This window comes from Lepidochelys olivacea, assembly GCF_965140295.1.
Source record: "Lepidochelys olivacea isolate rLepOli2 genome assembly, chromosome: 3".
Taxonomy (NCBI): Eukaryota; Metazoa; Chordata; order Testudines; family Cheloniidae; genus Lepidochelys; species Lepidochelys olivacea.
Window position 1 is genome coordinate 185,514,092 of NC_140413.1, and position 21,558 is coordinate 185,535,649.

At 44.3% G+C, this 21,558-nt stretch overlaps 1 protein-coding gene across 1 annotated transcript in view; it reads right to left on the reverse strand.

Annotated features, from left to right (window-relative positions):
* MSH6 (mutS homolog 6) overlaps window positions 1-16,947 on the reverse strand; it is a 30,436-nt gene extending 13,489 nt beyond the window's left edge. The window contains exons 1-4 of the mRNA XM_084622926.1: window positions 16,671-16,947; window positions 14,344-14,546; window positions 10,560-10,729; window positions 521-3,056 (exon numbers count right to left, since the gene is read on the reverse strand). Coding sequence (XP_084479052.1) covers window positions 521-3,056; window positions 10,560-10,729; window positions 14,344-14,546; window positions 16,671-16,885 — 3,124 coding nt within the window. The 5' untranslated portion in view covers window positions 16,886-16,947. The remainder of the gene's footprint in view (window positions 1-520; window positions 3,057-10,559; window positions 10,730-14,343; window positions 14,547-16,670) is intronic.
* Window positions 16,948-21,558: the final 4,611 nt, after the last annotated feature.

The following is a 21,558-nucleotide window of genomic DNA, read 5'->3' on the forward strand; positions in this document are numbered from 1 at the left end:
AGCTAAGGGGGAAGGAAAAGGATTGTTCGGCCTTTCCTGGCTCGAGCTTTACTTCCACAATAAAATCTGAAGCCATTAAAAGGTCTATGTACTTTCATTAGGACTTTTTTGCACAGTAGTGTTTGTATGTTTTATCACTCCTTGAGAACAAGCAGCTGATCTGCACTTAAGATTCCTAAATGTGCTAACTGACCATTTATACTGAACTTGTGGGAGGACATAACAGGCAATGCAAACCTCCAAGTGCAATATGCAAAGAAGGAACTTGTAAAACAGCAGGGCCCGGTGATTCATTGCTGCTGCTGTTTAATTGAATTTAGAAAAATTCAGGTGGCTACTTCTCATTTTCATGCCAAGGTCAAATGCACTGGTCTAACACTGCACTCAGGATTTTAAGAGCAGGTTAGCAGCTGCCTCTCAGCAGTGTTTTAGCTTGTCCACACCAGATTTCTGGGTTTTCAGTACTATCAGATAATAGGATATTTTTATTAGCTTGATAAGCAATTTAAAAAAATCTTACCTAATACAGCAAAGCAGTCTACTGCTGTTTGCCAGTCTTTGCTATTTTTATCAAAATTGTGGAACAGTCTCCTCATACAGTCTTTCAGCGCTGCATCTCTCCGTTCTTCAGCATTGACCATCTCCGCCAGCATCTTCTCTATCTCCTTGGTCCAGTAACGTTTATAACCCTTTCTGGTGGACTTCAATTCATATTCCTCAGGCAAATTGTGAGATATTGCATTTTCTGGAATTTCCATTTGGTAGCGGTTTTTGCCTGCTCCCCAATAAAGCATGGCTTTGAATCCAAGCCGTTTGCGTTGTTTATCCAAATACTCCCGAAGATTCTCTTCAATGTCTGTAATATCCTTTAGTGCTTTATCATAATCAGGGTCAAACCCAGCCTTCGGAGTAATCACTCCAGTCTTTCGAGCCTCATTGTGGTCAAAAGCAGTATCCCATCTTTTAAGTTCTGTACTCAGGTCTGGAAAACAGCCCTCTGGATTTTTTGACTTCAGAGTGACTAACTGCTTAAGTATTTTAGATTTGAAATCAGCAGCAATTTCTTCCATGATCCCTATGGTCTCAAGCATTACTTTAAATCCTTCCAATGTAGACAAGAAGTCAGTGATTTTTTTTTTACTGTATCTGGTTTCTTCATAAAAGATAGCCCTGTTGTCTGGATGAGTCTCACTTTTAAGTGGTGATCCAATACTGTGAATTTTGCTTAGGAGCCTTTCAAGATCTGGAAGTTTCTTCAGAAGTTCACTAACTTCAAACATTTTATCAGGAACTGCCAGAAGATCTTCAACTGCATCCAAACGATCATTGATGGAGTGGGGATTACAGAGGGGTGCACATATCCACTGTTTCAGGAGTCGCTTTCCAAAAGGGGTACAACAAATGTCAATCCTTTCCAGTAATGTGCCTTCTGTGGTGCCAGTAGTTCCATTCTGCAGGATTTCCAAGTTTGTTAGTGTCACCCCATCCAGCACCATCCGCTGATTAGTTTTAGCAAAGAAACTGCTTGATCCTTTAGCTTTTACAACATCAATGTCCACAGGAACATACTCCTCAAAGTTTGCCAGAGATAAGAGCTCCTGGTCAATAAGGCATTTCTTGAGGTAGAAGACACATCCACCGAGAGCTGACAAAGCTAACTCAGAGTTTTCACCAGGAGTAAGACCCAGAGAGTCAATTTCTGATGTCATGGATTTGATCACAGGAGGCAGAATAAACCTATCATCAACATTTTGCTTATCCTCAAAGTAGCTTTCTTCAATTAGAGTTTTCAGTGTTTTAGATGCATTCCAGAACTGGGAGCCAGAGATCAAGCCTTCTTGCATGGAAGAAGAGAGTGAGCCTTTTAATATCTTGTGTGTGTCTGCAGACAGATTTCCCTTCTCAAACAGGATCTGCACCGGAGTGTAGTGTGCCACCAAAGTTCTAAACCTGGAGCAGTGGCGGTCATCTGGAAACTGGCCCACATAAAATTTTCCCACTGATGTGTCAACAAAACAGACACCATATGCACGGTGGTGGCCAGAAGTGTCTTCAACTTTTTCTTTTACACTGAGAAGGTATTTATTAAGTTTTTCAGAAGGGTCTCCATCCAGAACACTGTAGGTCTGTGTCCCTTTGGTAATTATCCTGCATATTTCTCTGCGTACAACCCTATCAAACTTTGTTGGGTGGGCCAGGGATCTGCAGCGTGCTTCCATCATCTCAGGAGTCTCTGTCTGCTCAACCCGGACTACTTTGTACCCCTTCTGTACTAGAACATCAGAGAATCTGCCAAATGCAATTTCTGGAAAACCTGAATGGGCCCAAATACCTTTCATAAATATCAGTCCCAGCTCATTTACACCAGTGACTGCATCCATATGATACAACTCATAGAACTTCCCAACTTTGTAGAAGATTACAGCATCAAAGTTCTGAGACTTTAGCTGCCACCACTTCCGCATTCCTGGGGTACACTTGTTAAGGTAGTCCTCTGGCACATGAAGGGTACATGGGTCGTAATGAGGATCACTTTGTCGTCTTCTACATCCATCTCTCTTTTTCCCTTCCTGAAGCCATTCAAGTTTATCATGTTCCCATATAGTAGAACTGCTAACATTTGGCTGAGACTCAAAGTTTTCAGGCGCTGCAAAAGAGGTCAGCCTTGACTTGGTTTCTAATAAAACAGTTATTGCTCTTTTGGGTGTTTCAGGATGGTCATTTTCCAACCTATTCCTTTTAGCAGGTTTGCGGTCAGTTTCTCTCTTTCGTTTAGAAGGGACTTTCACAGGACTATCTGCATCCATCTTCGTGTCTGTCTCAGAGCTGGCAGATTCACCTTCGCCCATTCCGCTGCTTGCTTCATCGCTGCTTGCTTCATCTTTAGCATCTGGTTTAAACTCTTCATCTGAACCTTCATTGTTACTGTCAGAGTCTACCACTCTTCGTTTTTTGGCTTTCCCACCACTTCTCCACCTGCTTGCCGGCAGCTTTTTTTTTTTCTCCTCCTCCTCACTATCATAATCTTCACTGTTGCCCGAAGCACTTTCACTAACCTGTTGAAAAGCAAAAGGCAAATTGCTTAATCACCTACAAAGATAAAACAGAAGAGGGCAATTATCAAGTGATCCATTCTGTCGTCCAGTCCCAGCATTTGGCTTGGGGACACCCACTGCATAGGGCTGCATCCCTGACCATCTTGGCTAATAGCCATTGATGGACCTACCCACCATGAATTTGCTTATGCTTTTGACCTTCACAACATCCCCTGGCAAGGAGTTCAACAGATTGATCATGCATTGTATGAAGTACTTCCTTTTGTTTTACACCTGCTGCCTGTTAATTTCATTAGGTGACTCTTGTTTCTTGTGTTATGTGAAAGGGTAAACACCACCTCTAGTCACTTTCTTCATCCACACCATTCATGATTTTATAAACCTATCTCATTTCCATGCTGAACAGTCCCAGTCTTTTTAATTTTTCCTCATATGGAAGCTGTACCATACCATTAATCATTTTTGTTGCCCTTCTCTATTTTTTCCAATTCTAATATATCTTTTTGAGATGGGGCAACCAGCAACACACGCACTACTCAAGGTGTGGGTGTATCATGGATTTATATAGCGGCATTATATTTACTGTCTGTTTTATTATCTAGCCTTTTCCTAATGGTTCTGTTAGTCAAAAAAGCCTGCTACTGCACACTGAGTAGATGTTTTCAGAGAACTATCCATGATGACTCCAAGATCTTTATTGAGTGGTAACAGCTAATTTAGACCCCCAGCATTTTGTTTGTATAGTTGGGATTATGTTTTCCAAAGGGCATTGCTTTGCATTTATCAACACTGAATTTCGTCTGCCATTTTGTTCACTCCGTTTTATGGGAGCCCTTTGTAACTCTGAGCAGTCAGCTTTGGACTTAACTATCTTAAGTAATTTTGTATAGTATGCAAATTTTGCCACCTCCCTGTTTACTCCCTTTTCCAGATCATTTATGAATATGGTGAACAGCACTGGTCCCAGTACAGATCTTTGGGGGACCTCCGCTATTTACCTCTCTCCATTCTGAAAACTGACCATTTATTCCTACCTTTGTTTCCGGTCTTCTAACCAGTTACTGAACCACAAGAGGACCTTCCCTCATATCCCATGCTGCTTACTTTGCTTAAGAGCCTTTGGTATGGGACCTTCTCAAAGGCTTTCTGAAAATCCAAACACCCTATATCAACTGGATCACGTTTGTCCATATGCTTGCTGACACCCTCAAAGAATACTAATAGACAGGTGAGGCATGATTTCCCTTTACAATAGCAGTGTTGACTCTTCCCCCACATATCAGGTTTATCTGTATCTCTGATAATTCTGTTCTTTACTATACTTCCAACCAATTTGCTTAGTACTGAACTTAGGCTTATCGGCTTGTAATTGCCAGAATCGCCTCTGGAGCCATTTTTTAAAATGGGTGTTATACTAGCTATCATCCAGTCACGTGGTACAGAGAGTCTGATTTAAGTGCTAGGTTACATACCACAGTTAGTAGTTCTGCGATTTCATATCCGAGTTCCTTCAGAACTCTTGGGTGAATACCGTCTGATCCTGGTAACTTATTACTGTTTACTTTATCAGACATGTTCCAAACCACCTCTAGTGACAATCTGGGACAGTTCCTCAGATTTGTCACCTAAAAGAAGCCTTGGGTGTAGGGGATCTCCCCTTCATCTTCTGTAGTGAACACCGATGCAAAGAATTAATTTAACTTCTCTGCAACGACCCTTGTCTTCTGTGAGTGCTCCTTTCATATCTTGATCATCCAGTGGCTGCACTGACTGTTTGGCAAGCTCCCTGCTTCTGATGTACTTGAAAACTAACACCAAATTTTTTTTTCAAGTCTTTTGCTAGTTGCTCTTCAAATTCTTTTTGGCCTGCCTAATTAAACTTTTACACTTGATTTGCCAGAGTTTGTGTATCTTTCTATTCTCCTCAGTAGAAGCTGATGTCCAGTTTTTAAAGGATGCCTTTTAGCCTCTAACCCCTTTTTCACTCTGTCTTTTAGCCGTGGCGGCATTTTTTGGTCCTCATTTGACAAACTAATTTTCCATTTTGACCATCTTTTTGGTATTAATAGGAGAAGATGGAATTCAATAATTTCTTTAAATGAACCTTTTTATAGTGTTAAGAGATGCCAAACTAAACTGATGCAATCTGATTTTCTATGGAGTGTACTGGACTCTTGCACTTTTGCATCAGCAACAAATTAATGAAGTTCCATGCTTCAATCCCAGATTATATAACCAAAATTATACAATGATCTCTGAAGGGCCTTAGGCAAAGCCCTGCATAAATCCAGGCAGAACTAACAAACACTGATGAATTTGATCTCTCCAAGACCTTGCCTTCCTCCTGTCTATATATTTAAGGATCAAACACAATTAGAAATCTAGTTCTTGTTTATCCCATTTTTCAAAATCAACTATGCAGAAAGAAGAAAAATGATCCAGTTCAGTGGTTAGGGTGCCAGCCCAGGCCTCTGGTTCGATTCCCTGCTCCGCTACAGACTTGTGATTTTGGGCAAGTCAATATCTCTCAGTGCCTCTGTTTTCCCATCTGTAAATTGGGGTTACAGCACTTCCCTACCTCACAGAGGTGTTGTAAAGATAAATACATAAAGGACTGTGAGACAATCAGATCCTATGATGGGGGCTATACAAATACATAAGATACACAGAACTGGTAGACTTATGACACTGAAAAGACAGAGGGAAAGGGCATAGCTGAGTCATCAGACTGGACCTACTTTCAATGGCTACAATTACATTATTTGGTCTGAAGCCATTCAGCTGTACCTGACTCACTGTAACTGGGCTAAGCAGGAAAAGAAACATAACCCTGCTTAGCACATTCAGCTACTGCTTAACAGTTACACAGAAATAGTGCTGGAGGAGTAAAGATCTGAACCAGTTCCCTTCCCCCACAGCCCCAACTGGCCAGGGGGCTGAGCAGGGACAAAATTGAGACCCCCTTCTTGGCTTTCATTTTAGCAGTCCAGCTGCAAGGTGGGATCTTCCCACACATGGAGGCTGCTTGAAGCTGTGCAATCCAACTGAAGTTTAAGACTATGAAACTCACCAGTCAGCAAACCAAATAGCACTCTGGAGCTTAGTCAATCAGCAAATTTAGACAAGGTCACACATCAATTAATGATAGCTATGACAAGTTTAAGATGGTAAATCCCATTTCCTAGAAGACTGGGCAAAAACAACATTAAGTGTTAAAAATCTCTTAAAAACCTACTCAATTTCAAAACATTGAAATAGAAGTAGTTTCAGGAACATCACCTGCTCAGTAGTTCCCTTGCCAATTTTGATTTACACTACAAGTTCCACCTTCTCTGTATGTATATGTATCTTCTTACCATATGTTCCATTCAGTGCATCCGATGAAGTTGGCTGTAGCCCACGAAAGCTTATGCTCTAATGAATTTGTTAGTCTCTAAGGTGCCACAAGTACTCCTGTTTTTGTTTTTTGGTTTTTTACTACATTTTAAGACTTTCTTCCTTGTTGCTGTCTGAATCACACATAGCAAGAGAAATGTGAAACAGATCAAAGTGCTGTCAAAACACAAACTGAAGTAAGACTTCTTTTTAAAAATCACAGAAACATAGAGCTGAAAGTGACCTCAAAGTTATGTCCACACTGCAGCTAGGAGGTGAGATTTCCAGCAAAAGTAAACAGGGTCATGCTAGCTCAGGTTGAGCTAGTATGCTAAAAATAGTATGGCTGTTGCAGCACTGATAGCAGCTTCAGCTAGCTTCCAGATTCCAAAACCACCTGACCCCTGGCCCCAGGCAACTAGCAGCACTGATGGTGGCATGAGCAACATCCAACACTGCTATTGTAAGCATACTAGCTCAAGTTGAGCTATCACAGGTCTGTCTTACTCAAGCTGGAAATTACACTTCTCCGCTGCAGTGTACATAATCCTGCCTCAGCATGACAGGGTGGGTATAAGTATACTTGGACCCTCCTTGATGTAAGTTTATCTAACCTTAAAAGCTTTTAGTTCTTAAAAGCCTCCAGTGCCAGAGATCCCATAACCTCCCTAGGTAACCCATTTCCTTTGTTCTTTCCAGTTAACTGTAATGTAAGTGAAACTATCTTGATGCTGTCCCTTTAACAATCTAGTGATGCGTGGGGACCCCGGCAGACAACAGCGTGCCATTAAAAATCCTGCCTGGCCCACTCTTTTTCACCCACTGCTCTCTCCTTGCAGGACAGGCAAGCTTCCCCCTCCCCCCACCTCTTCCCTCAACATGCTGGGTTCCTGCCCCTCCTCTCCCTCTCTGCGGCCAATCAGCTGATGGCCCTTGCTACCAGGGGGAGAGGGAAAAGCAGAGCCGCAGCGCGCTCTCTGCTCCGGGGACCTTGGGGAAGGGGGTGGAATCAGGGCATATCCCCTCCAACGCCCCCACACCCATACCCTGACTCTTGCACCCTCCACATCCCCACCCCCACCCTGAGCACCAAATGGGAGCTCCTGCGCACACACACACATTCCCACTTGCACCCCTCACACCAAATGGGAGCTTCCCAGGTAAGCACTCCACACCCAAACCTCCTGCCCCAACCCTGAGCCCCCTCCCTCATTCTAGCTCCTGGCCAGATTCTGCACCCCAACCCCCAGCCCTGTTCTCAGCGCACTCCCACCCTCATCTCAGTGCACAGAGAGGAAGAGAATGGCTAGAACCAGGGAGAAGGTCTACTCTATGTGGACAGGGCCGGGATCCCAGACCGGCAGCGGGCTGAGCGGGGCCGGCACCCGGGACCCTGGCTGGCAGGAGCCAGTGGACGGAACCCCACACCGGTAGTGGGCTGAGTCCCGGCCACAGGCCCCGCTCAGCCTGCTGCCAGCCTAGGTGAACGGAACTCCAGGCCGGCAGCAATTTAATTTTAAATGAAGCTTCTTAAACATTTTGAAAACCTTGTTTACATATGACAATAGTTTAGTTATATAATATATAGACTTATAGAGAGACTTTCTAAAAAATGTTAAAATGTATTATTGGCACGCGAAACCTTAAATTAATGTGAATAAATGAAGACTCAGTACACCACTTCTAAAAAGTTGCCGACCCCTGGTATAGGAAGTCTTAGCCAAAATTTGCAAAAAAATGCGTGCTTGTAGTTTGCTTCTGAAATTCATGTTTAAACACCTACTTAAGTGCCTGATTTTAAACATCTTCCCCACCCCCCCTTCTATTTTTAAAGCTTGGCCCTACTTTGTGGTCAGATGTACTTTTGTCTGCCCACTCCCCCACAAACATTGAACATTAAACCCATTTTCTTTCTTGCCAAGTTTTCAGTTACTGAAAATTCAGAGCTTAATCAAAACCACTAGAATATGTTATAAGTAACTATCCCTTACAAGGTGCATCTTGTAGTGGAATTTTGATTTACTTCTGACTGCTCATTTGTCTTTACTATTAAAGCCACCTGATATGCTACAAGCGGACGTCACTAATAAATTACATTTCAACAGCTAAAATAGCCAATTAACTGTAATGTTAGGCTAGATCAGTGGTTCTCAAACTTTTTTCCTGTGGACCACTTGAAGATTGCTGAGAGTCTCGGCGGACCACTTAATGATCTTTCCAAATGTTGTTTGTACTTAGCTAGCTATTGTAAAGTGCTTTGGATAAAAGCACTATATAAAAAAAAACCTAATAATAATTAGGTTTTTTTGTTCTACAAATAAAAGCACACAACTCATTTTAATATCAGTAGTCTTAGCTTTCTAATGTGATGGATGTGCCTTCTCTCCTCCACCACAGCAATCACAGAGCTGAGGCTGGGAAGGAGGGCCGTCTCGCCCCGGCAGCCACCTCCCTGGAGCTGGGGAAAGTCGCCTCTTTCTCTGGCCATCGAAGCCCTGCACCTGCCAAATTCCCCCCATCCCCTCTTATCACCCCACTTCCCCTGCCCATCTACCCCCTATTCCCCCCAAAGGCTGACACCTCACCTTACACGTGCGTCTTCTCCAGGGTCCAGGCACTTAAGTAGTGGAGCCATGCCTGCACGGCTCCATTAATTAGGTGGGTGACCCTTCATTCTCTTGTGTGTGGCCATCCAGGCATGCACCTTAGAGGGAACTATCCATAGACCACCTGAATGGAGCTTGCGGACCACAGTTTGAGAACTTCTGGGCTAGATCCCTTTTCAGTTTTTCAAATGCAGGCACTGCATGGGCCATGATTATAGATCTCTTCAACATAAAGATCTTAGATTCCACTAATTTCTCCAACATAACCACTTCCACACTAAATGTAACAAATTTATCATGGCCAGATAGCACTTATATAGCATTCCATCATTTGCAAAAAGCTTTAGAGGTGGGTAAATATTATCCCCCTTTTACAGATAAGGAAATGGAAGCACAGACTGGATAAGTGAGACTGCAAGTTACACGGGAATCATACCCAAGTCTTAAGACTTCCAGTCTAGTGCCCTATCCACCACACCTGCTCTCAATAGAGCCAGCCTTAGCAGTGTGGTGTAGTGGATAGAGCACTGGAGTAGGGCTCAGGAGTCCTGGATTCTAGTCCTTGCTCAGCCACTGGCCTACTGAGTGAGTTTGAGGAAGAGAGAGGTGAAATAACTTGCCCAGTTTCCCCATCTGTAAAATAGGCATAATGATATTGACCTCCTTTGTAAAGCACTGAGATCAACTGATGAAAAATTCCATATAAAACTAGGTATTATTAAATATGGGAAGGCCTGCAAGACAACCTTTTTACTGTCTCCTCACCACAACCATCCACCATAACCACAGCATTATTATTCATAGGGCTGGGAAAGTTCAGAGTTTTTTGGATTTTTTTTAAAGACCACATCCCTAACTTATTTTATATAAATGTCTGTGTCTCTACCTGTCTCCAAGAGAAAGGGGCTAGGTACCCCAAATTCCTGCCAAAGGTTATTTTTGTGAAGAACACATCTAGAAGGTTTTGTGTTTGGTGTTTTTCTTGAAGAAAAATGAAAGCTGGGACTGAATGTAAAAGAAAATCTTCAAAGTCTGTTAAGGAAACCAAAGCGGATATGGGGTGAGATGTAAAGTATTTTCATGGATTACAAACTGGCCAGGAGACAGGAATATGAACCCAATTTTCCACATGACAAGTTTGTCAGTGAGGGTGCCCCCCATTTCTACAATTAAGACCCATGTTTCATATGGATAGTTTGTTCCATATCTGCTCACTCACTATGCTGTTTCTTGTACACTACTCTGAAGTATAAGATGAGACACTGATCTGATCAATACGGAAATTCATTTCTTTCCTACACTTCTACATTCTGCAACAGTAACAATATGCAGGAATGCTATTCTTTCGCTATTAACAGGTTTCATTAGAACCCAAATGTTTTCTGGATTACTCCTGATTCAGACAACAAAAGGGGTTATTGAGAAAGGAAAGGATAAGATGACAACATAGCAAATGTGGGCTCTTTTTCCCAGTTCTAACACCACCTCTGCAATGAGATCACAAAAAACAGAAAAGAATTACCTCCATCTCTTCCTCATCTTCAGTATCTGAAGGTTCATTGCACACTGCCAGCTCAAGCCGCTTAGTTTTATCTTTGCGCATAGCCTCATCTGCCATTTCCATTGCTCTTTTAATTTCAGGCTTTGAACTGTAAAACATACCTCCCCTCTGCGTTTCCCTAACCGCTGAGCCTACAAAACATGCAAATAATATGTCAGAACCTGAAGCAAAGTCCAGCCTGAGGCCAGTCATCACTGTAGATGCTCACTCTCCGCATTTAAATAAATTATGTTCAGACCACTAGTATCATCCAGCATTTTTCAATCACAAGTCCAATATGACAAGTCCAACGTGAAATTATTCCATCTTACTGATTTTAAACATGTAAACTTATTTGTTCAGCATGAAGAAGTGGGGGCAAGACATGCCTAAGAGAATAAGTTTGTATATCTGTCCAGTAAAATGTGTACTTAGTGCAAGAACACTGGATGAGTCTCACATTTCTACAGCTGATTGGTCTGAACATTTATCCAATTATAAGAGAACTATTTTCTGGATTTAGAATTTAATTGCAAATGCTGTATCTGACAGTACCTGTCATGGTTGGAAAAACAACATTTTACACTGGCAGCATGAGAGCTCAAATTGAGACCATGATCTGGGAATGGGACCTACTCAAATAGAACCTTATGCCCTTTCTGTGGATCACTTTAAGGAACTGGGGTTGAAGTTAGTAATCCAGCTTCTACCCACTGGCTTTTCAGTTAGAACAGAGGTCCCCAAACTGCGGGGCATACCCCCCTAGAGGGGCATAGAGGAACATCCGGGGAAGCATGGCCCGGGCCAGCCTCCATAGGGGGGTAGGGAGGGAGCACCACCCAGCTGCATGCCCCGTCCCCAGCACGACTCTGCTCCTGGCCCTACCCCTGCCCCCATCCTCAGCTGCAGCTCTAGTTCCCAGCGCAGGGCCAAGGCTGGTGGCAGGGCAGGGAGCAGAGCCGCACCTGGCCACGGTCCCAGCTGCCAGCCCCCACCACAGCCTGGCTGCAGCTCTGCCCCTGCCCCCAGCCTCCCGGCCCCATACCCACCCCTAATCTCTCTTCCCCTCCGCAAGCCACAGCCCCACTCCCAGCTCTGGGAGAGCACAGATGGGGTAAATGCTTTTGTTTGTTTACATTTACATTTGCAGGAGATAATGCTGCCTGCTTCTTGTTCACAAAGTCACCTGAAAGTGAGAACAGGTGTTCTTATGACACTGTTGTAGCCGGCGTTGGAAGATATTTACATGCCAGATGTGCTAAAGATTTATATGTTTCATACTAAAGATTCATATTCCATGCAGATGACAGGTTCTGCTCGATAACAATCCAAAGCAGTGTGGACCGATGCATGTTCATTTTCATCATCAGAGTCAGATGCCACCAGCAGAAGGTTGATTTTCTTTTTTGGTGGTTCGGGTTCTGTAGTTTCTGCAGCGGAGTGTTTCTCTTTTCTGACTTCCGAAAGCATGCTCCACACCTCATCCCTCTCAGATTTTGGAAGGCACTTCAGATTCTTAAACCTTGGGTCGAGTGCTGTAGCTAACTTTAGAAAACTCACATTGGTACCTTCTTTGCATTTTATCAAATCTGCAGTGAAAGTGTTCTTAAAATGAACAAGCTGTGCTGGACATCATCTGAGACTGCTATAACATGAAATATATGGCTGAATGTGGGTAAAACAGAGCAGGAGACATACAATTCTCCCACAAGGAGTTCAGTCACAATTTAATTAACACATTTTTTTAAATGAGTGTCATCAGCATGGAAGCATGTCCTCTGGAATGGTGGCCAAAGCATGAAGGTGCATATGAACGTTTAGCATAACTGTTTAGATACCTTGTAGGGTGACCAGATCTCCCAATTTTATAGGGACAGTCCCAATATTCAGAGCTTTTTCTTATATAGGCACCTATTACCACCCACCCCCATCCCGATTTTTCACACTTTCTATCTGGTCACTCTAATACCTTGCAATACCAGCTACAAAAGTGCCATGCAGGCCTGTTCTCACTTTCTGGTGACACTGTAAATAAGAAGAGGGCAGCATTATCTCCTGTAAATGTAAACAAACTTTTTGTGTTAGTGATTGGCTGAACAAGAAATAGGACTGAGTGGACTTGTAGGCTCTGAAGTTTTACATTGTTTTGTTTTTGAGTGCAGTTATGTAACAACAACAAAAATCTACATTTGTAAGTTGCAAGTTCACAACAAAGATTGCACAACAGTACAGGCAATCCTCAGACTTACGACACAATTGGTTCCTGAAAATTGCATCTAAGTTGAAACATAATAGGAACCGCAATCCACTCCATTGCGGGACAGAGTGTCGTAAAGTCAAAACAAATGGTCGTAAGTCGAATCAGGGTGTCAATTCAAAAACATCATAAGTGCTGTTCATCCTAAATCAAACGTTGTAAAGTCGAGGACTGCCTGTACTTATGAGGTGAATTGAAAAATATTATCTCTTTTATCTTTTTAAAGTGCAAATATTTGTAATTGAAATCAAAGTGTATATTTTTATTACAACATAGAATACAGTACATATGAAAATGTAGACAAACATCCAAAATACTTAAACAATAGAATACCAATATAAATTTATTAACAGTGCGATTAAAACGGTGATTAATCACGATTAAAAAAATTAATCGTGGTTAATTTGAGTTAATCATGAGTTAACTGCGATTAATCGACAGCCCTAGTTATATTCATTCTTTGAAACAATATAATTTAATCTGTTCTGTAACTTCTAATATTACCATAAAACTTTAATATAATGTATGAATTTAGAAGTAATTAAAGCTGTACTTAGATAAACCAGCTAAAATCTTAAGAATCACCAGAACTGATATGGTTAACTTAAATTATGTAATCAATGTGTCTAATCCTACGTCTAGTCTTTTGTTCTCAGACAAATGTCAATCCTTGAGACCTCCCAAGGTCCCCCAGCAAAATCAGGAAAGACCAGGCTTGACATTCCTGATATTTCTAGGGCAGGGGCAGGCAAATTTTTCGGCCTGAGGGCCACATTGGGTTTCCAAAATTGTATGGAGGGCTGGTTCAGGCAGGCTGTGTCTCCCCAGACAGCCAGGCATGGCCCAGCCCCCATCTCCTATCCGATCCCCCAACTTCTCATCCCAATTGCTCCCCCGGGACTCCTGCCCTATCCACCGCTCCCTGTCCCCTGACCACCCCCAAGACCCCCCCACTCCTGACTGCCCCCCGGGACCCCTGCCCCATCCAACCCCCTGCCCACACCCCCGACCTCCCCCGGCTCTCTATCCAACCCCCCCTGCCCCCTTACCGCACTGCCTGGTGCGCCAGTGGCTGGCGGCACTACAGCCACACAGCCCAGAGCACCGGGTCAGGCTGCAGCTCTGCAACTGCGCTGCCCAGAGCATTGCGCCAGCGACGCAGCGCACTGAGGCTGCGGGAGAGGGGGAACAGCGGGGGAGGGGCTGGGGACCAGCCTCCTGGGCCAGGAGTCAGGCAGGAGGGTCCCGCGGGCCATAGTTTGCCCACCTCTGTTCTAGGGTAATAAAAACAAACTGAAAATCTTTACAAAATATGTACTTTCTATATCCAGAAGAAGCAAAAAAAAGGACAAACCAATTTTTTTGTTTAAAACCCTTTAGAGCAGTGAGTTTCCATTCAATAGGAAACGGAATTTTCCCCACACAGGAAGTCAGCAGAAGTGTTTATTCCTTTAGACCAAACTGCCTCTCTCCATTTCCCTTTTCAAATATTTAAGTTACATCTCTTACCTTTATATGGCTTTAAGTATTTAATGCTAACCCAGCCCCTTGTTGGGCTGTCATCAAAAAATTGTACATGTACACGAGAGGATTTTCCTTTCGCTCTGACTACTGTTTCTTCAGTTGGGTGGTTGTATACAAGACACGGCCACCAAGGGTACCCTTCCATCTTGGCCCAAACCAAATCACCAGGTGAATAATCACAGGAGACACTGCAAAGACAGACACAGAACTTGATTAACAGGTGCAAAGTCAGTCTCTTCATAAAAGTTATAGCACTACCTCTAAGTCAAACTATTTATCAGACGCTCCTAGAGAGAGGGGTTGGTCTCAGCAGGTCTTGGTTGCTCTTGGGTTAACAGTTATATTCTACATGCAAACACTTTTACCAAATAGAACCTGGTTCTTACACTCCCAAAGACCTCTAGCAAACCCAGTAGATTATACATGGGGGTGTAAAAATACTGGACATAATTTAGCTAAAAGGGAAAAATCTTCAGGAACAGATTTTCAAGAGCAATTAGCAGCCGCAATTAAGAACAGATTTTTAACAGAACTCACTTCTCACTAAGGGAAGTGCCTAAAACTTTCGAAAAACCTCAGCAGCTAACAGAAATAGGACTGTTGAATGCTGAGAACTTTAAAAAAAATTGGAAAACAATGGCCTGTTTTTCAAATCAGCAAGAGCTGGAATCCAGTGCTGATTAGCACAGATTTTATAGCACATATTAAGACGTCAAACAAGCAATAATATTCAGGAAAGATTAACTAAATGCTAATTGATTCACCATGGTTTCTTTAAGCTAGAAGAAAAACTGTTTCTTCACAAATGGCTATTCAATGTTTCTTTGAACATGATTTTCACTAAGCGCTGAAAGAAATTATTTCAAAGCTGTTTTAAGTCCTTTCACCGCCCCAAAAGACAGTTTTATTTAATCTACACTAGCAGTTTATTTCCAGTACTGGCTCATTCCTAGCAACAAGGGTTGTGAGTTCAATCCTTGAGGGGGCCATTTAGGGATCTGAGGCAAAAATTGGGGATTGGTCCTGCTTTGAGCAGAGTGTTGGACTAGATGACCTCCTGAGGTTCCCGTCCAACCCTGATATTCTATGAACAAGCCAGTTTCAGTGAAAATGGACTTCCTGTATTTAAAAAAAAAGACACATACTTTATCTGAAAGTTGTAAGATTATATAAAGGTTTGCGTACCCCACTGTACATTTGTACGTTATTAAGAATCTGGAAAATTTTCTTTAACAGCAACTTTATAATAATTACACATAAAAAAAGCTTAAAACACTAAGATTGCAACATTAAGCACTCAAAAATTAGGAAATGCCAGAATTACGGTTGCAATTTCAAATCAGCCCCTTGTATGCACGCATTATAATACAGTAATTAAAATGATCACACTTTATTTCCACAGCACCTTCGTCTCATTTAACATACAGGATGGATGGTGCTCACTGAATAAGCAGTGATTCAATATTTTGTTTTCTCCTTATTCAGTGTGTGACTATAGGACAGGTCTACACTACTAACTTACATTGGTGAAATTACATTGCTTGGGGCTGTGAAAAATCCACCTAACCCCCAGTGCAGACAGTGCTATGTCAACAGGAGAGCTTCTCCTGCCAACATGACTATTGCCTCTCAAGGACGTGGATGAATTACAGCTGATAGAAGCTCTCCTGTACGTGTAATAGAGTCTTCACTAAGGTCCTGCAGTGCTGTAGTGTAGATAAGAGATTCTCAACCTTTTTCTTTCTGAGCCCCCCCCCCCCAACATGCTATAAAAACTCCACGGCCCACCTGTGCCACAATAACTGGTTTTCTGCATATAAAAGCCAGAGCCATCGTTAGAGGGTAGCAAGCAGAGCAACTGCCTGGGGCCCATGCCACAGGGGCCTCCACAAAGCTACACTGCTCAGGCTTCAGCTTCAGCCCCAGGTGGCATGGCTCAGGGACCTGGGCTTCAGCGCAACCTTTCTACCCTGGGCCCCCGTGAGTCTATTACTGGCCCTGCTCTAAACACCGTATTATTATTAATTTTTTCATGGGTTTTTCTATGGCGCTTATCACTACGGTATTCATCTTCACAATACCGCTGTGAGATGAGGGGGTGATGAGATGAGATGAGATGAGGAGAGGCCACACGACTGGCTCCATCTGGTGGGAGTGCTGAGAAAAAGCAAAGAAACCGACCCCCTTTCGCGCCACCCTCCCAACGCCAACCGGCCGAGCGCACCCGGCCCATAGCAATTCCCGCCTACCAATGCCCCCGGCACCACCAACAACAGCCCCAGGAACTCCCACACACCCGCCTACCCGGTTACCTGGGGGCCCGGGCCGCCTTGGTTCTCCCCTTCCTCGCCCCATGGGCCTCGACTCCGCCGGATTGTCCCATCTCCGCCGCGCCGCCTCCGGGAGCCAGGGCTGCCTCATCCCCGGCTGCCTCGCTGGAGGCCCAGGCCTTCCGCCTCTCTGCGGCCGGAGGAGAAGGGGCCTGGGCCTTGGGGAAGAAGCGGAGCAGGGTGCTTTGCCGAGACATGGCTGCGGCGGGAACCAACGACCTACCGCCCAATCCGGCCAGAGCGCGAAACCCACTTCGTCGGCCCCGCCTCTGCTGGGGGTGGAGGGACCGGGAGGAGGCGGGCCTCAGGCAGCGCTTGCCCAGAGCCGTGCCTGCCTCCCACCTAGCGCCGGCCCCGGCCCGCCCCATATAAACTGGTATTATGTGCCATATTAATAATCTGGCCAATTTTTCACTGCGTAGCCCCCCAAGTCACTGTACAGCCTTGTACCCACTGCACTGTGGCATCCTGACGTGCACCCTTCACATGCCACCCACTTCCCTGTAGCTCTATTATCTGCTAATCAATTGCACCAACGGTGCAGCAAGGTGGGTCTAAATTATGGTTCTCTAGATTTCTGCAGCACAATAGATTGGAGTAGGCTGGGTGCAGTAGAGTGGAGATCCTGCAGCAGTTTCACGTAAATTTAAAAAAATAAGGCTTTTATTGCATTAAATATGATAGTGGATACTACAGTGTTCCCTGTGCTATTAATTTTTTTAGTAAATTCAAATTTATTTTATGCTGTCTTCCCATAAACCTGGACTGCAATGACAACACGATTTGCACAAATGTCCAGTCTTGGCACCCAGGATTTGTTTTCAGGTATTTGCTGAGCTTGAGAAGCTGGGATTTTGAAATATGGATCTACTCTACAACATGGCTCCTAAAATAGCCTCGATTTCTAGAGAAAATAGCTTCATTTAAATAGTCTCTTCCCAAGAGATAAGCTCAAGAGTCATCAGATAGCAATAGATACTATAAGTGAGATACACTTTCTGAAAGACAAATGATGTAGTAAAACGACAAAGCATAGGTATAGAAAGCTGCCCATTAATAAAAAGAGACTGAAGAGTGATTATATTTTTTATATTTTATATTTCTTAATTCACTTTTTTTTTTTTGTAATTTCCTGAGGCTTGATCTGGTAAAGAATATTCATTATCTTATAGCTAACAATGCTGACTTGATCATTGTATGCCAGGAAATGTTATAGATTTTGGCTATTGATACCCATTTTGGGTGGTATTCAGTGAGATACTGGGAGAAATCATTAAACAATTTGTGAGCACATAGAGCAGGGGCAGGCAAACTTTTTGGCCTGAGGGCCACATCAGGTTTCCAAAATTGTATGGCGTGGCCCAGCCCCTGCCCCCTATCGGACCACCCATGCTTCTCGCCCCCTGGTGGCCTCCCCGGGACTCCTGGCCCATCCATCATATAGCAGTGTAGACGAGAAGCTTGGGTGAGTAGAAAACCATGCAGGATTCATCCCCACAGGGTTCAGGTGTGTCTTTACTCTACTTGCCTAAGCAGTGCCTCACCATCTATGCTGCTATTTATACCTGATCTAGGGGGGCATGTAGTATATTTATATGCTGCCAAAAGGAGTGTGCAATGTAGATGTACGTAGAGACACGTGAGGTAATTGTACTGCTGTACTCAGCACTGGTGAGACCTCAGCTGGAGTACTGTGTTCAGTTCTGGGCACTACACTTTAAGAAATATACGGACAAATTGGATACAGTCAAGTGGAGAGCAACAAAAATGAAAATTTTAGAAAACCTGACCTATGAGGAAAGGTTCAAAAAGTTGGATATGTTTAGTCTTGAGAGAAGAAAACTGTGAGGGATCTGATATCAGTCTTCAATTATGTTAAGGGCTATTATAAAAAAGATGATGATCAATTGATGTCCATGTCCACTGATGGTAGGACAAGAAGTAAAGAGCTTAATCTGCAGCAAGGGAGATTTAGGTTAGATACTAGGGAAAACTGTCTAACTATGAGGATAGTGAAGCACTGGAATAGGCTTTTAAGGGAGGTAATGAAGTCCCCGACATTGGAGGTTTTTAAGAATGGGTTAGGCAAACACTTGTCATGGGTGGTCTAGGTATATTTGATCATGCCTCAGTGCAAGGCGCTGAAATAGATGACCTCTTGAAGACCCTTCCAGCATGATATTTCCATGATTCTACAATTCTGTGAGACTATGGAGCCTCAAACCCATTGAAGCTAGTGGATACTGAGGGTACTCAGCACCTTCCAAGAGATAGACAGACTCCAGTTTGGCAGAGCATTTCAGATGCTTAAATCCATCCTTGTTCAACTAGACATTTAAGCACATGCTGAATTAGGGCCTCAGTACTGTAATTTTTGTGGCCCCTATTGTGACACCCCTCAGGGTATAACCTGGACTGCGGAACTGCTGTGTCCCCTTTTACTCTCTGGATCAGGATACATCTCACACTGCTCTGCTAGCGACAAGCAGCCCCTTCTGGCTTCGTTCTCACATAGCAACTAGCATGTAAAGGCACACCCAAAGTTACATGCAGGCTCTCACAATCTCTTATGCACTATACACAAGGAGACACCAGCAAATCCCACGTTATACTGTTTTGTTCATTGGATATAATAGCATTGCCAGCTACAATTGGTCAGTTACATGTTGGAAATCATTCAGAGAAAGACTGATGTTGAAACAACAGAATTTATTGATGAAATGCTGAGCATGTAAAACAAATTGCATCAAGCCGAGAAACAGCATTTCACCCACGATCTAACTTGTCTGCATTCTGTTAATCCGAACATATATTTTTATTATTTTATTTATTTATTTGTATTGCTGAAGCACCAATGAGCCCTAGTCATAAACCAGGAACCCATTGTGCTAGGTGCTGTACAAACACAGAACAAAAAGCTGGTCCCTGCCCAACGTTATTATCTAAAGTAGCAGCACCTGGTGACTCTCAATAATGCAACTAACCTCTTGTTATAATAAGGGGGGGAAATAACATTACATTTACTCCTAAAAATAGACCTTTTTTCAACCAAATATTTCAGTACGTTGACATTTGACTTCAAGCTACATTATTCAAATGTTAACTTTATAGTGGATGTAGGGTTGCCAAGAACACCTGGTCAAAAAGGGACCCTGGCAGCTCCGGTCAACACCGCTGACTGGGCCATTAAAAGTCTGGTTAGTGGCAGAGTGGGACTGGCAGGCTCCCAAGAAGCAGTGGCTCCTGAGAAGCAGCCGGCAAATCTGGCTCCTAGGCGAAGGAGTGGCTGGGAGGCTCCATGCACTGCCCCCTCCCACAGGCGCCGCCCCAAGCACTGGCTCCGCAGCTCCCATTGGCCAGGAACCGTGACCATGGAAGCTGCAGGGGCAGTGCCTGCACATGCAGGCAGCACACGGAGCCACCTGGCTACCTCTCCTCCTAGAAGTCAGAGGGACATGTTGTTGCTTCTCGGGAGCCGCCTGAGGTCAGTGCCACATCCCAGCCTGGAGTCTCCTCCCGCACCCAAACTCCCTCACAGAGTCTGCACCCTGCACCTCAACCCCCTGCTCCAGTCCCGAGCCCTCTCCTGCACTCCAAACCCCTCTGCCCCAACCCAGAACCCCCTCCTGCATTCCAAACCCCTCATCCCTAGCCCCACCCCAGAGCCCACACCCCCAGCTGGAGCCTTCACCCCCTACCGCACCCCAGCCCCCTGCCTGAGCCCTGAGCTCCCTCCAGCATTCCAAACCCCACAACTGCAGCCCGGAGCTCCCTTCTGCACCCCAAAGCCCTCATCCCCAGCCCCACTCCAGAGCCCTCACCCCCTGCCAGAGCCCTCACGCCATCCCGCACCCCAAGTCCTTGGCCCACTCTGGTGAAAAGCTGGTCTCCATATTGGAAGAGAAAGTTCAAGGTCTGGAGCAACAGGTATTGACTCTGCGTTGCATAAGAGAAACTGAAGATTTCCTGGACAGACGTCAGGTTATGCTTCTATAGAAACAATATTCTGAAGATTCAGAGCAGGCTGCACTGCGGAAACAGGAGGACGGTGAAGAAATTTGGCAGCATGTGACCTCCAGAAGAAGAAAGGGGAGCGTCCTTGTACCAGCAACGCAGATACAGGTAAGTAACCATTTTCATGTTCTCTCCACAGGAACTAATGCGAAGAATGGACTAGATGATACATCTGAGGGAAGGGAACAGAAGGAGATTCCTCCTATTGGAAGGCATGAGATGCACAGTCCTAGGGTTGGGGGTTCCACGACCACCGCTCCCAAGAGAAGGAGGCGGGTGGTGGTGGTCAGGGACTCTCTCCTCAGGGAGACTGAGTCATCTATCTGCCGCCCCGACCGGGAAAACCGAGACGTCTGCTGCTTGCCAGGAGCTAGGATTCACGATGTGACGGAAAGACTGCCGAGACTCATGAAGCCCTCGGATCGCTACCCCTTCCTGCTTCTCCACATGGGCACCAATGATAGTGCCAAGAATGACCTTGAGCGGATCACGGCAGACTACGTGGCTCTGGGAAGAAGGATAAAGACTCATCAAGTCATCACTTCAGAAGTGAGCTGTAGCTCACGAAAGCTTATGCTCAAATAAATTGGTTAGTCTCTAAGGTGCCACAAGTACTCCTTTTCTTTATGAGGGGGAAAGGATTCCAGGAGAGCTGGCTGTATTTTAAAGAATCCTTATTGAGGTTACAGGGACAAACCGTCCCGATGTGTAGAAAGAATAGTAGATATGGCAGGCGACCAGCTTGGCTTAACAGTGAAATCCTTCCTGATCTTAAACACAAAAAAGAAGCTTACAAGAAGTGGAAGATTGGACAAATGACCAGGGAAGATTATAAAAATATTGCTCGGGCATGCAG